Here is a 16,983-nt window from a genome sequence, read left to right on the forward strand (position 1 = left end):
GCTACTTTTCAGTGCCGAAAACACACAATGCTTGAAAACCACAATTACAATCTTAAAAATACTATAAAAGTCAATTAAAGACCAATGAGTAGCATACTGAAATTTATAAGTAAGTACACAAATTGACTGGTAGCTTTGTGCCATTGTCTTATAGTATAAAACAACCCTACCACCAGCTACATGAAATCATATTGCACCAAACAAATGAAATATCATTTAATATTTGAGGTAGGAGATCTATTTTTTGCTCCAGTTTCTATATATAAATATAAAATATATGCTACTTTATTTCTGTTTAGAAAAATAATAGAAGCCATTTGACCAGAAGATTCCATGAATCTAATAGAAAAGATCACAGGAATCGAAGAGGATTGTTTTTTGAATTTCTGCCATGCCATTGGCCTTAACTAATTGTAGAAAGGAATCAGAGCCATAGAATCATGTGGATGAAAATCTCTACAAGAAAAAGGGTCAACCTAGAGATAAAGAAGCTTCACAATATCTGATTTTCAATAAAATAGTCCTCTAAAGTACACAAACTTTTAGAAATTGAAATTGGGAACTGGATAAAATATTTTTGCAAATTTAAAAGTGACATTGGTTTAAACTGGTCAAGATTCAAGTTACTATGCCTAAACACCTATTTTTAATAAAATATATGAAAATAAATTTTTCTATGAACATTTATTTTTGAACTCTAAGATTTAGTGTTTTATGAAGGCTAATATTTTCTATTATGATACATGTTAATGCATTACATAGTTTTAAAGGCATATTTGCATGTATGTTTCCATCTCATTAACTACTTTAGAAATGATCATTATGGTAGATTTTCTACAGTGGACTTTGTCTAAAATATTGATTTTAAGTTACTTTCCGAAGGATTTTTATTACAGTGATACTCAGTGCAGTATTCAAATCACATCAAGCTGTTGCAGTTTTCAAGAGAAATCTTATTGACAGAACTGCTTCAGAGAGGTTGCTGGTTTTCAAAATATAAATTAATTTTTGAGTTTTGTATTCAAAAAAAACAATATATGATTTAATGCCATTTTGAGTTCTAAATATAAGCTTCCTAAAGTCATCATATTAAATTTTCAAAGTGCTTAGGACTGAAGATTACTAAAGGGGAAAGCATTAAAAAAAAAAAAAAAAAAACACAGATAAATGGAAGAATGTAACTGTGGCAATGCATACTATTCCCTGAAAAGTAGCTGATACACCACTGAGAATGAAATGAATTATTTACATAAGTAGTCTGAGGATAAAGTACACTAAGCTCACATAGTATTACAGAACACTGTAGAAGCTACATTTTCATTAGTATTCCATCTTCATAATAATCTTGTTCGAAAGAGTTTTTCAAGTTAATGCATCAAATATCATATCCTACGTATTGAAAATTATTTATGTTAACACAGTTGGTAGATAAAACTCCTAACAAGGTTAATTAAACCAGCTGTAACAAACACACTGCATACGAAGGTGAGTTAAATTGAGGAAGAGCCTACATGCAACTGAAAATTTTCTGCAGTGATTTGCAGAACAACTTCAGATAGTATATCCAATTGCTGAAGCACTTGATCAAAGCAAAATATTGCATCTGTTACATACTACCTTTTAGAAATCATAATATTCATTATTCTGAACATTATACTATAAAATCAACTAACTTTAATACTGTAATTTAGTTATGATCACATTATTGTCTAGGCAACAGAATGACCATTTTTTTCCAATACAAATTCCCATTTCTAAACGCTATTTTTCTACCATAAAACGCAGTTGTGAACAACAAAATCATTGTATATATCAAAAGAGGCAGAGGTATTCCATAAATATACCTTGATAGGGAGCACTAAATCCACGATATCGATGATTGCTGTCTGTAACAAAATGCAGTCTGAGCCAGTTTTTGTTGCTGATAATTGGTGGTGGTATATTCATTCCAGATAACCTGAATTACAAAAGACAACAACAAAAATTTTAAAAAGCTTTTCAGCAGTAAACGTTTTCACAAAATTGGGACCAAACAAATGTCTACCTATATTCATGACTTTGCACTTTCAACTTTTTAAGCACAAATGAAATAGTTCTTTTATACATAGAAAAGTCGATTATAGAATAGTGCAATTCCAAACACATGCTGTTCCAATCAGGTTGTGTATATTAATACAATCAACTGTAAAACCTTAAGTGCACATGATTTTTGATTCAGCCAAATATATTTACTGCACCAATAATATTATTTATGGTATTGTTTATTAGTATTATATATTGTTTATCATTTATTAATGTTATATTGTTTATTATTTATATCTTATTTATTATTTATTAATACATATTGTATTGTTTATTATTGTTAATAATACACATAACAGATACTGAGCTGATGGTGCTAGTCACTGTGCTTCCCATGTATGTATTGATACAATAAAGTTACAAAATCAAAAGACCTCAAATAAATTGATACACTTATTTCCAGGGTGAGATTGTACAGTTTTTTCTTATACTCCCTCCTATCCACCTAATTTTTTTTTCAGTATTTCTCACTGGATGGCAAATTTCACAATTTATTTTCATAGAACAAGTATTGTTTTTGTGTAATTTCATAATCTTATAAATGTTCATGACTAGCTTTCATTATAATATATAATTCTATAATGTATTAGAGGCCTGCTCCAATGGAGAGGCAGAAAACAGATTGTATATATCCAAATAAATATAGTTGGATATGTAGTCTTCACATATTTGGCTGTAAGAATACCATTTATAATATACTGAAAACAAGTATCTTAAAGCAAAATGTGGGAACTATCCTCCAGATATTGGTCATGATTAATATATAAACTACCTCTTCCTTTATAATTTTTTGAAGATTTCCAGCAAAGCAGTTTTTCTGACATCATGAAATAGAAAAATACTGCTGTATTATATTTCCACCATATATCTAACCATTTAAATTTTAAGTGTTTGTTATAAAGCCAAAGTAAAAGAGTCTCCAAAGCAAGGCTATTACATAGTTAGGAAGAGTTTCAGATTAAGGTTTCTTAATAACAAGTTCTTAATAATAAGGGTTTCAGATTAAGAGTTTCAGATTAAGGTTTCTTAATAGCAAGTATATCTTTCCTATTCTTCAAAGTTCACACTTTTCTTCTTCAGAAGGCAAAATAAATAGCTGATTTATTATACTATGTTTGTGGAGGGAATGTCAGGAGGAATTACAAACATTCTCTCACCTCTTGGCAATTGGTCATGCTAGGGGAACAGTAGAAGGAGGATAGAAAATCTGTCCTGTGTATGTAATCAGTGTTAAGGTGTAGGTAGAGGGATGCAAGGAACCTCTAACCAATACTTTTCATCTTTATCCCTGAAAACCCAACTTTCCTAAGATGTGCGGGAGCTAGCCATCACTTTTAGTGGATGACCACTTGCCCATTAAAATATAAAATCACCTTTATTGTATTATTGTGCCTACTGGTGTATAGAATGTTGAATTCCAAAATGAAACCATCCAGATATAGGCCATATAGTTCTCATTTTTATTCTTGGTTTGCAGTGCATTTTCTGTAATGTTTCCCTATAAATCTTTTTTCTCTTTTCATAGGGATGAATCTGTTTATTTGTTGAGCTGACTGATTTTTTTTCCAATATGAATTTAGTTAATAAAAATATATAATATAATTGTATAATTTTAGACTCAAGTTTTAAAAGCTGATTTCATTACTTTCAGAAAATATACAAGTTATGTTTACTCTTGTTGATTAAAATAGTAATTCAGTGAAAAACGATTTGGATTTGTTTCAATTATATTTTCAATTGAGTAGCATAGTTCATGCCAGATTTTGATTTACAGTTTGGTTTCGTTCAATTCCCTCTTTCAATGAACATGAACATCCATTGGGGTAAGTTTAAATTATTGTTGACAGGCTGGACACATTTCCAGATATAATGAGACTACAATACATAGAGGTGTGTAATACACAGAAGCAGAATTTGGAGATAAACCCCCTAAAAGACCCAGTAAATGAGAATCAACTACACAAGGACATTAAGAAACGTGAGAAAAGAAAAAAGACAAAATGGACAATAAAAATAATAAACTTTCTGTCTTTTCCAGGGACATGAAAGGTAATTTCAGTAGTAGCATATGGTAAAGGCAAGTAATAGCTACTGTGTAACTGCAGTTTGCAGCTTGAATTTACTTTCAGTAATCTAAGAGGGTGGACCTGAAGAAAGCAGAGCTGCAGTAGCGAGAAGCAGAATGTGCATGAGGTGGAGCAAATAATGATAATCTAACAAGTGTGAAAGTAAGAAATATTCCTGATGGCCTCAATGCTTCAGCATATGAGGCAGGACCTTAGATAAGCCAAGAAGCTGAACTAGAAAGCACTTGCACCACAGCATCCCTCTGCCACCAGAGAGAAATACATAGTCATTGGTTATAGGGGAGTCACATGGGCTTTGAAAATCATAGTCACTGAATAATGTTCATTATTTAAACCCATTCTAAACAATATGGCTTGGTTTATGGCTTATGGAGAAATCTCACAAATAAATCTATATATCTCTGTCCTTATTTCACATGTTATCAGGAAAATCAGGAAATGGGGGATTGAAAATATATGCCACTTGGAAAGATTCCATTAAATTACTTAATTTAGATAATTATTTTTTTAAATACTAAAGGAGATATTCTAAAATATAACTTATTGTTATCCCTGTGTCAAATTACTGTGGTTATTTGAGAGTAAGCACATTCTAGCATAAAGTCAATAGAATAATCCTTTAATAAGAAAGAGATTGTATGTATTTATTCAACAATTATTTACCAAACGTTAACTGTATGACAAATGCCAATGGTAAAGGTTTGATATATGATAGTAAGCAAGAGAAAAATCATGGTTTTACACAGTAAAAATAAAACACACAAACAAATAAATAAATAATATATATTTCAGGTAGTGGCAAATAACATATAACAACAATAACAACAACAACAAAAAAAACCAGTAACATGATAAAGAATTTCTAGAAATAAAGTTTCCTTTGTTTTAATATATTTTCCATTTCACCCTAAAAACATCCATACTCATGATTATATGGCTTAAACCATCAAACTGGATTTTAGGATAATTATATCAAGAAAAAAATGATAATGACTAATGACAAATGTCATAAATTTGTTCCTCACTACTATAGTTATTTGTACTAGAAAATTAGACATATCTCTTGAGTAATAAATAAATTGTAATGGAATTTTAAAAAATTATTAATGAGATCAAATTTCATTGCATGTTTAATGAGGAAAGAAATACTGACAATAATAGAGTAACTTGACATAATATTTGTAAAAAAATTTTAGTTCTCCAATTTACTGCAGAAATAATGATTAAATCATAAATTGATATTTCAAATCCTATATAATAGTTTCCATTGTAATTAATCCTTTAGAGAATATAATCATAATCCTTACAACATGATTTTAAGAATTAGTTAAACATAAGAAAATTGAGAGAACCACAGCTTTTTTGATATAGTTCATAAAAGTATTTTGAGCTTATTCTTTTGGTTTAAAACTCTCCTGTCAGGTACTCATTTCAGCCATCTCTGGTTTTCAAACTTTCTCAAATTTTGTAGTTTCATCAACAGCTATCATTTTTTATTGCTCTGACATCTGTTTTAAAAAAATCTTTCCAATTCCCTAAAATCATCCAAATGTAATGACCTATCTACATTATGCATAGGTGGAGTCAAATCTTAAACTCAGGATTTTTCACATCATTACCTCCATGACTTCGTATCTCTCTTTTCCACAATTCTTCCACTTTCCTCTAACTTTACTTGTCTCTGTCTCCCTCTCTCAAGCGTGCTCTCGTGCTTTCTAACCCTCTTGCTTTTAAACCAGTTTTGACCTCCTTCCTTCTCTAGCACTGAGATAGATGTATCCATCATAAATCTTCATGAATGTTCTTTATGACCTTGTTAGATTATGGCCCTATGCTGAGCCGCTATTAGTTGCTCAAATTTATTCTTTCATCTTATCCCTGGACCTTTGCATATACTTCACTTTGAGGCTGAAATAAATATCCTTTTTAAAATTTATTTACTCTAAATCTTTATCAGGGAAACCAGACAAAGTTCCATGGTTAAGAGAGGTGTCTAATCTCCTTCTCTGTCCTCACAGACCACCTGTGCATGTTTTGATCATATCTTAATTTTTTATGTTTAATAGACACATAATAAATTGCACACACTTATGGGGTACAATGTGATGTTTCAGTACATATATACCTTGTGTAATGATCAAATCAGAGTAATTAGCATATCCACCACCTCAAACATTTAAGATTTCTTTGTAGTAAGAAATTCAAAATCCTCTCTTCTAGATATTTTGAGATATACAATATCATTTTGTTGACTATAGTTACCCTACAGTGCAGTAGGACACTGGTACTTATTCTGCCTTTCTAGCTATAAATTTATACCCATTGATCAACCTCTCCTATCAACCCACCACCTTCCTTAGTCTCTGGTAACCACTGTTCTATTTGCTATTTCTATGAGACCAACACTTTTAGATTCTGAATATGGGTGAGAATATTTGACATTTATCTTTCTGTTTCTGACTTATTTATCTTAACATATTTTCCTTGAAGTTTACCCATGTTGTCCCAAATGACAAAATTTCTTTCTTTCTTAAGGCTGAATAGTATTCCACTGAGTATTTTGTGTGTGTGTGTGTGTGTAATCATATTTTCTTAATCCGTTCATACATCATTGGACACTTAGAATCCATTACTTGACTATTGTGAATAGTGAAGCAATAAAAATGGGAGTTCAGATATTTCTTCAACATATTAACTTCACTTCCTTTGGATAGTTACCTGGTAGTAGCATTGCTGGATCATATGGTAGTACTATTTTTTAATTTTTTGAGGAACATACATATTATTTTCAATAATGGTTCTATTAATATATATTCTCACCAACACTATAGAAGGGTACCTTTTTCTCCACATCTTTGCTAACACCTCTTTTGTCTTTTTGATAATAGCCATTCTGACTAAAGTGAAGTGCTATCTCATTGTGGTATTGATTTACATTTTCTGGACAATTAGTGATGTTGAACATTTTTTTCATACGCCTGTTGGCCACTTGTCTTTTTTTGAAAGTTATCTGTTCTGGTCCATTGCCAATTTTTTCATCAGTAGTAAAGTCAGAGCCTTTAGTGTATCCGTCACTGGAGTAATGTACATTGTACCTATAAAGTAATTTCTCATCATCCACCCCTCTGCCATCCCCTGACCCTTCCAAGCATCCATTGTCTATCATTCCACACTTTACCTCCATGTGTAAACATTATTTAGCTTCCATTTATCACTGAGACGTGGTGTTTGTCTTTCTGTCTCTGAGTTGTTTCACTTGACATAACTGTCTCCAGTTCCCTCCATGTTCCTGAAAAATATATTTCTTTTTTTAAGGATGAAATGTCTAGATCTCTTTCAGACACTTCATTATTTTCCTTTCTTTAGTGTCTGCTACTGAAGTGTTTTGTGTTCCTTTGGAAAACTCACATTTATTTGCTTTTTCACGTTTCTTCTTTCTTTATGTGTATATCTGTGCATATGGTAGAAGAGTCACATTTCTGATTTTATGTGGTAGTTTTGGTAAAGTGAAACATTTTCATGTATATGGGTCTTAGGGTGTGGCTTGGCAGGGTGTTTTGGCTTTGATTCTGGGTGGAAGCAGTAGTGTGGTTTATGTGCAGTTTCTTCAGCTGTAATTCGCATCACCAATGTCTATGAGCGCGTCAGTGCTCTGGACTGCAAAAATTTGTGGTAATAAAGGCCACCATGATAGTTTCACGCTGGGCATATTTGAGTGTGATAGGTTGGCTGGCACTAGGGTGGGCTTGCTGGAGTCCTGGGCCTCCACTAGGCCAGCTATATTGGTCCAGGAGCATGCAGATGCAGTGAATTATCTAGGGTGGGACTACCATGCAGTGGGACCACCACAAGGCTAACTGGTGGTCCAGGCAAATGCTCACATACATGAGTTGGCTGGTTCTGGAGTGGGTTGGCAGGAGAGTGGAGCCACCACTGGCATGAATGTTGAGTTGTCAGGGACACATGGGCGTGATAGGTAAACCAGCTCTGTGGTGATTTTGGGGAGTCAGGACAAGCCTAAGGTCAGCTTTCCCACTCTGTATGACTGCCTGTTCCATTGGAGCAAGGCACAGCATAGTCTCAGACACTGGAGTCACAGCTGTTCTGCTGAACCTAGGCTCCAAGTAGTCAGGTTTTTGTTACTGTGGCCATCTGTATGAGTGGAGTGGAATGTCAGCAGAGCATCACGATGGATAAACAATGACTACTGGCTCCCATAATAGGATGCACTACAGCTATGGGTCTGATACCATCAAGATAGTGATGTGCTATAGCACCCTGGGTCACAGGGGTAGCGGGTACACACAGGCTCCTCACTCTGGAGCAATGCAGCCATGTTAACTCCAGGAAACTCTCCAAACTATATTCAGAGACAGTGAGGACTGTGGGCCTTTCTTGCAGCAAGAACTGTAGATGTGTATGTTGGGAATGGGGACTGCTGGTGGCCTCCAGTTTAACTTTTTCTCACAAAGAGAAGTCTCTCCCATCCCCAAGCTCATCCCAGCAGGGTGAACAGAGTGGCAGAGATAGGTGCTTCACTTCCTCTCTAAACTTCCATTCTGGGTTTCTGTGCTTCACAGAGATTTCACCACCTCCTTGTGGTGAAGTATCCAGCATACTTCTTCAGTCACTCTAGTTGGAATGTAGTTCTCTGTTCATTGTTTTGGTCCTTTGTTTTTGGTTGGATAAGTACCAGGCATCTCTAGGAAACCATCTTGCTATGACCACAAAATTCATGATAAGCCATTTATTACTTTACATAGTGATACATTTTCTGTTTCCTATTATTTTACATTTTCTTTAACAGGGCTGTTAAATCCCTGGTACTTAGCATAATGATTGATGCACAGTGAGTGTATAGTGTCTTTTATATGTCAAAAAAATAAATGAAGAGAAGTTATTTGGGCACATGCCCTTTCAGTCCCTTTGTATTTTTATATTCTGTATAACTTATGTCAATAATTCAATTTTATATTATTATTAAATGTTTTAGTTCTTTTCTTATTCAAGACCCATCTAAAATTCTATCTCCTTCATATATCGTCTTCAATTCGCCTGACTAAAAGCTGTATTTTTTTGTGTTCTGAATACGAAAAGCACTTGGTATAACTCTTCCTATGGCATGTCTCACTGCTTTCATCTTGTTTATATAATCTATATTCTAAATTATAAGAAGTTGAAAAGATCCACATAGTATGTATCGAATCCATAAGCACATTTCAAACTGAAGATAATGAATTATGTTAATTAAGTACTATCCTATTACAAAATTTCTCAAAGTGTGTTCTGAACATTAGCAACCAAAAATGCCTTGGGGATGGCGGAAATTATACTGTCCAATAATTACTCTGAATTGCTCTTTTGTAACCATATACTCTTCCTGTAGTTTTAAAATGTCTTCATCCAGAATTTCTTAAAACTGCCCAGCAAACATTCTCCCATTTTCATGCTTTGCCATGATATCAGTAACATGCAAGGAAATTTATTCTAAGCCGTTGATATTGTCTGTTGCTTCATGTCTGAACAAGAATGCATTTCATAGTCCCGAGAAAAACTAGTATATTCAAAAATAGTCAAAAAATTAAAAAAAAAAAAACTTTCTGTTATGTTGTGCGGGGTACTAAAAGTTGAAAAAATATTTTAGGAACTAAATTAATTCACTTATGGATGACGTTAATTTTCCATACTGTGAAAGCTGTGTATGTGGAGTGTACAGATGTTTATATAGACCAGGTGGTGTTTCCTTGTCATGGATGACTGACTGTGTTATTGATTAGGTAGTCAAAAGTCACTGGACATCAGGACACAGATTTCTGCATGGTTTTAAAAATCGCATTACAAATCTAAGTATTGTGTTAGGCAGTCCACTTTTCAGAAGCAAGGTATTATAAAGTATTTACAAAGCAAATGAGATGATTGGCTATAGTAAGCTTTATTTCCTTTCCTTCTCCCCTTCTACTCTTAACCACACCCTTTAAAACCCACATGCCTTATTCTGTAACTCTATTCTGTTTTCCCACTTATCACCTATTTCCAGGATCTATTCTTTAGATGAATTATCTTATTAAAAATTGACATTATAGATTTGGGTTCCTTTTATCTAGAAACATGCTCCAGAAAAATCTATGATATAATATGTATAGATTCAAACATGAAATTTTAATCAAGATTAAATGCATAGCTTGCATAGTATTACAGACACACCTCATTTTTTTGCACTTTGGTTTATTGTGCTTTGCAGATATCGTGGGGTTTGTTGCTGTTGTTTTACAAACTGAAGGTTTGTGACAATGCCGCATTTGGCAAGTGGCATTTTTCCAATAACATACTGTCACTTCAACTCTCTGTGTCACATTTAATAATTCTCATAGTATGTCGAAGTTTTCATTATTATTTCTATTATGGTGACCTATAAACAATGAACTTTGATGTTACTATTATAATTGTTTTTGGGTGTCACAAACTGTGCCCATGAAAGATGGTGAACTTAATCAGTAAATGTTGTGTTTGTTCTGACTTCTCTACCAACCAACCATTCTCTTGTCCTTGTCTTTCATTCCATCCTTGAACATCTCTATCCCTGAGACACAATAATACTGAAAGTGTGACAACTAATAAACATACAATGGCCTCTAAGTGTTCAAGTGAAAGGAAGAGTCACATGTCTCTCACTTTCAATCAAAAGCTAGAAATTATTAACCTGAGTGAGAAAAGCATGTTGAGAGCCAAGTTAGACATCTTATGACAAATTAGCCAAGTTGAGAATGCAAAGGAAAAATTATTGAAGGAAATCACAAGTGCTACTCCAGTAAACACACAAATTATAAGAAAGCAAAACAATCTTTTTTTTTGCTGATATGAAGAAAGTTTTAGTGGTTTGGTTATAAGATCAAACCAACCACCATATTCCCTTCAGCCAAATTCTAATTCCGAGTAAGACCCTAACTTTATTCAATTCCATGAATACTAAGATAGCTGAGAAAGCTGTAGAATAAAAAATCTGAAGCTTTCAGAGGTTGGTTCATGAGATTTAAGAAAAGAAGACATCTTCATAACATAAGTGCAATGTGAATCAGCATAAAGTGATGTAGAAGTTGCCGCAAGTTATCCAAACGGTCTAGCCAAAATAATTGCTGAAGGTGGCTACACTAAGCAACAGATTTTCAGTGCAGAAGAAGTAGCTTTCTACTGGAAGAAAATGTCATGTAGACGTTTCATAGCTAAAGAGAAGTCAATGCCTGGCTTAAGTTTCAAAAGACAGACTGTGTTGTCAGGGGTTAATGAAACTGGCAACTTTAAGTTGAAGCTAATGCTCATTTATTATTCAAAAATTCTAGTGTCCTTAAAAATCATCCTAAATCTACACTGCCTGCACTCAAAAATAGTCCAGGACCATATGGATTCACAGCATAATTCTACCAGACATTCAAAGAAGAATTGGTACAAATTATTTTGACACTATTCCACCAGATAAAGAAGGACATCCTTAGTTTTCTATGAAGCCAGCATCACCCTAATATCAAAACCAGGGAAGGACATAACCAAAAAAGAAAACTACAGACTGATATCCTTGATGAACATAGATGCTAAAATCCGAACAAAATACTAGCTAATCAAATCCAACAGCATATCAAAAAGATAATCCACCCTGATCAAGTGGGTTTCATACTAGGGATGCAGGGATGGTTTAACATATGCAAGTCAATAAATGTGATATACCACATAAACAGAATTAAAAACAAAAATCACATGATCATCTCAATAGATGCAGAAAAGCATTCAACAAGATCCAGCATCCGATTATGATTAAAACTCAGCAAAATTGGCATACAAGGGACATATCTTAATGTAAAAAAAGCCATCTATGAAACACCTACAGCCAACATATTACTGAACGGGGAAAAGCTGAAAGCATTCCCTCTGAGAACTGGAACAAGACAAGGATGTCCACTCTCATCACTCCTCTTCAGCATAGTACTGGAAATCCTAGCCAGAACAATCAGACAAGAGAAAGAAAGAAAGGGCATTCAAGTCAGTAAAAAGGAAGTCAAACTGTCACTGTTTGCTGATGATGATGGTTTGCCTTGAAAACCTTAAAGCCTCCTCCACAAAGCTCCTAGAACTGATAAAAAAAAAAAAAAAAAAAAAAAATAGCAAAGTTTCCACATACAAGATTAATGTACAGAAATCAGTAGCTCTTCTACATACTAACAGCGACCAAGCAGAGAATCAAATCAAGAATTGAACCCCTTTTATAATAGCTGAAAAAAATAAAATAAAATACTTAGGAATATACCAAACCAAGGAATTGAAAGACCTCTCCAAGGAAAACTGCGAAACACTGCTGAAAGAAATCATAGACAATCCAAACAAATGGAAACACATCTCATGCTCATGGATGGGTGTAATCAATATTGTGAAAATGATCATACTGCCAAAAGCAATCTACAAATTCAATGCAATCCCCATCAAATTCCAACATCACTCGTTACAGAATTAGAAAAAACAATTCTCAAATTCATATGGAACCAAAAAAGAGCTGGCATAGTCAAAGCAGGATTAAGCAAAAAGAACAAATCTGGAGGCATCACACGACCGAATTTCAAACTATAGTATAAGGCCATAGTCACCAAAACACTTTGGTGCTGGTAAAAAAATAAATAAATAAGCATGTAGGCCAATGGAACAAAGTAGAGGACCCAGAAATAAACCCAAATACTGACCGATAACTGATCTTTGACAAAGCAAACAAAAGCAGGAAGTGGAGAAAGGACACCCTTTTCAACAAATGGTGCTGGGATAATTGGTTAGCCACATGTGGGAGAATAAAACTGGATCCTCATCTCTCACCTTATAAAAAATCAACTCAAGATGTATTAAGGATTTAAACCTAAGACCGAAACTATAAAAATTCTAGAAGATGACATTGGAAAACCCCTTCTAGGCATTGGCTTAGGCAAGGGTTTCATGACCAAGAACCCAAAAGCAAATGCAATAAAGACAAATATAAATAGCTGGGACCTAATTAAACTACAGAGCTTTTGCATGACAAAAGGAACAGTCAGTAGAGTAAACAGACAACCCAAAGAGTAGGAGAAAATCTTCACAAATTATACATCTGACAAAGGACTAATATACAGAATCTACAGCTAACTCAAATCAGTAAGAAAAAATCAAACAATCCCATCAAAATGTGGGCTAAGGATATGAATAGACAATTCTCAAAAGAAGATATACAAATGGCCAACAGACATATGAAAAAATGCTCCATATCACTAATGATCAGAGGAATGCAAATCAAAACCACAATGCAATACCACCTTACTCCTGCAAAAACGGCCATAATCAAAAAATCATAAAACAGTAGATGTTGGCATGGATGTGGTGACCACTTTTACACTGGTAGTGGGAATGTAAACTAGTACAGCCACTATGGAAAACTGTGTGGCGATTCCTTAAAGAACTAAAAGTAGACCTACCATTCGATCCAGTAATCTCTCTACTAGGTATCTACCCAGAGGAAAATAAGTCATTATTTGAAAAAGATACCTGCACATACATGTTTACAGCAGCACAATTCACAATTGCAAGAGCACGGAACCAATCCAGATGCCCATTAACCAACACTTGGATAAAGAAATTGTGATTATATATATGAAGGAATACTACTCAGCTATAAAAAGGAATGAATTAAAAGCATTTGCAGTGACCTGGATGAGATTGGAGACTATTATTCTAAGTGACATAACTCAGGAATGAAAAACCAAATATTGTATGCTCTCACTGATATGTGGGAGCCAAGCTATGAGGACGCAATGGCATAGCATGATACAATGGACTTTTGGGACTTGGTGGAAAGAGTGGGATGGGGCAAGGGATAAAAGACTACAAATATGGTGTAGTGTATACTGCTTGGGTGATGGGTGCACCAAAATATCACAAATACCACTAAATAACTTACTCATGTAAGCAAATAGCACCTGCACCCCAATAATTTATGGAAAAATAAATAAATAAACAAATAAATAAATAAATGGAACAACAAAGCCTGGAAGACAGAACATCTGTTTACAGCATGGTATACTAAATATGTGAAGCCCGCAGTTGAGACCTACTGCTCAGAATAAATGATTTTATTTGAAACATTACTGCTCACTGATAATGCACCTGGTCAATGAAGAGCTCTGACAAAGATGTACAAGGAAATGAATGTTGAATCACGGAATTAAGGAGGAATTTTGACTTTAAAGTCTTATTATTTAAGAAATATGCTTCATAAGGCTATAGCTGCCATAGATAGTGATTCCTCTCAGGGATCTTGGCAAAGTAAAGAGAAATCCTCTAGGAAAGATTCACCATTTTAGATGTCGTTAAGAACATTCATCATCCATGAAAGGAAGTCACAATATCCACATTAACATGAGTTTGGAACAAGTTGATTCCAAATCTCATGAATGACTTTAAAAGATTCAAGACTTCAATAAAGGAAGTAACTGCAGATATGGTAGAAAGAGCAAGAGAACTAGAATTAGAAGTGGAGCCTAAAGATGTAACTGAATTGCTGTAATCTCATAATTAAACTTGAATGAATGAGTAGTTGCTTCTTACAATGAGAAAATAAAGTGGTTTCTTGAGATGGAGTAGATACTCCTGTTGAAGATGTTGTTAAAATTGCTGAAATGACAACAAAGGATTTAAAACATTACATAAACTTAGTTCATAAAGCAAGGGAGAGTTTGAGAAGATCAACTCTCACTTTGAAAGACGTTTTCACCATGGAGAAAATGCTACCAGACAACATTGCATGCTACACAGAAATCTTTTGTGGGAGAAAGAATCAATTGATGTGGCAAACTTTACTCTTGTCTTAAGATTTTTCCCAGCCATCCCAGCTTTTCAGGATTCAGTGATTGCTGAAATGACAGCCCTGATCATTCAGCACTCATCAACATCAAGGCAGGACCTTCCCCTACCAAAAAGATGATGACCCACTGAAGGCTCAAATGATCATTAGCATTTTTTATTGGCAAAGTATCTTTAATTAAGTTATATACATCATTCTAGTAGACATAATCCTATTGAGCACTTAATAGACTACACTATAGTGTAAACATAACTTCTATATGCACTGGAAAACCAAAAAATTAGTATGACTTGCTTTATTGCAATATTTGCTTTATTGTGGTGATCTGGAATCAAATCCTTACTATCTCCAAAGTATGTATAGCCATTTAAAAATTCAATTTGTAATTAAAAATATTAAAAAATTTCCAGACTGAGATGCTCTTAATAGAGAATAATATTAAATATATTTTTAAAATAAATAATTTAATCCTCTTTTTCAAAGAAAATAGAACAGGAAGAAATATTTCTCAACTCATTTTACAAGGTTAGTATTATGTTGATAAGAAAAACAGGCAAAGTCAGTGCAAAAAAAAAACCCACAAACCTATAGACCAATATTTCACATAAACTTAGGTGCAAAAATCCTCAATAAAATGATATCAAATTGAATAAAAAGAGTTATACACTTTGAACTTGTGTTGATTTATTGGAGTTATAAAAGACAGGTTAAGCATTTGAAATTCAATAAATGTAATCCACCATATGAACAAGCTGTAGAAGAAAAATCAAATAATCAGACCAACTGTCACAGAAAAAGCATTTGACAAAATTCAGCACCCATTTACAATTAAAAAAAAAAAAAAAAAAAAAAAAAAAACTCAGGCCGGGCGCAGTGGCTCAAGCCTGTAATCCCAGCACTTTGCGAGGCCGAGACGGGCGGATCACGAGGTCAGGAGATCGAGACCATCCTGGCTAACATGGTGAAACCCTGTCTCTACTAAAAAATACAAAAAACTAGCCGGGCGAGGTGGCAGGCCCCTGTAGTCCCAGCTACTCGGGAGGCTGAGGCAGGAGAATGGCGTGAACCTGGGAGGTGGAGCTTGCAGTGAGCTGAGATCCGGCCACTGCACTCCAGCCTGGGTGACAGAGTGAGACTCTGTCTCAAAAAAAAAAAAAAAAAAAAAACTCAGCAAATTAAGAATAAAAATTATTTTTCTACCTGGTAAAGAACATATACAGAAAACTTACAATTAATATCATACTTAATGTTAAATTTAGGATCCTGTCCTAAATTTAGGATGCTTTCCTAAATGAAGATATCAATGTCTCCATTTGCCACTCTTATTGAACATAGTGCTGGCAGTTCTAGCTGGTGCAATAAGTGGATGAAAAAAAAAAAGACATAAGAAAGAAGAAATAAAACTGTCCTTATTTACAGATGACATGGTTGTTTATATAGAAAATCCTAAGCAATCTACATAAAACCCTCCTAGAACTAATAAGTAAGTTCAGCCAGGTCACAGGATAGAAGACGAACAAACAAATATCAAACACATTCTAATATGTTAATAGCAAACATGTGGAAATTAAAATCATAATACAATGTGAAACTGTTCTGAGGAAAATCAAATAGCTATAAAACTAGTCAGTAAATTATTTATAGGTTTTGCATCTGTAATATTACAAAATACATTTTAAAAAGCAAAGATGTAAATAGTGGAAAGATACATCTTTTTCATGAATTGCAACACTGAAAATAGTAGACATTTCAATTCTCCCAAAAAATGATCTACAGGTTTAATTCAATTCCTATGAAAACCCCAGCAAATTATTTTTGTAAACATTGCCAAGATCATTGTAGAATTTACATGTAAAGCCCTAGAACCAAGAATAAGTTAAAGCAAATGTGAGAAAGAAAAAAAAAAAGAGTAGTTGGCAGTAATGATTCTATCTTATTGTCAAAGCTTAC

At 33.8% G+C, this 16,983-nt stretch overlaps 1 protein-coding gene across 1 annotated transcript in view; it reads right to left on the bottom strand.

Annotated features, from left to right (window-relative positions):
• The window catches only part of CSMD3 (CUB and Sushi multiple domains 3), a 1,224,761-nt gene that overhangs the window by 776,549 nt on the left and 431,229 nt on the right, over positions 1 to 16,983 (bottom strand). The window contains exon 6 of the mRNA XM_015145899.3: positions 1,845 to 1,957. Within this exon, the coding sequence (XP_015001385.2) occupies positions 1,845 to 1,957 (113 nt within the window). The remainder of the gene's footprint in view (positions 1 to 1,844; positions 1,958 to 16,983) is intronic.

Source organism: Macaca mulatta, chromosome 8 (genome assembly GCF_049350105.2).
Source record: "Macaca mulatta isolate MMU2019108-1 chromosome 8, T2T-MMU8v2.0, whole genome shotgun sequence".
In the NCBI taxonomy this organism is placed as follows: Eukaryota; Metazoa; Chordata; class Mammalia; order Primates; family Cercopithecidae; genus Macaca; species Macaca mulatta.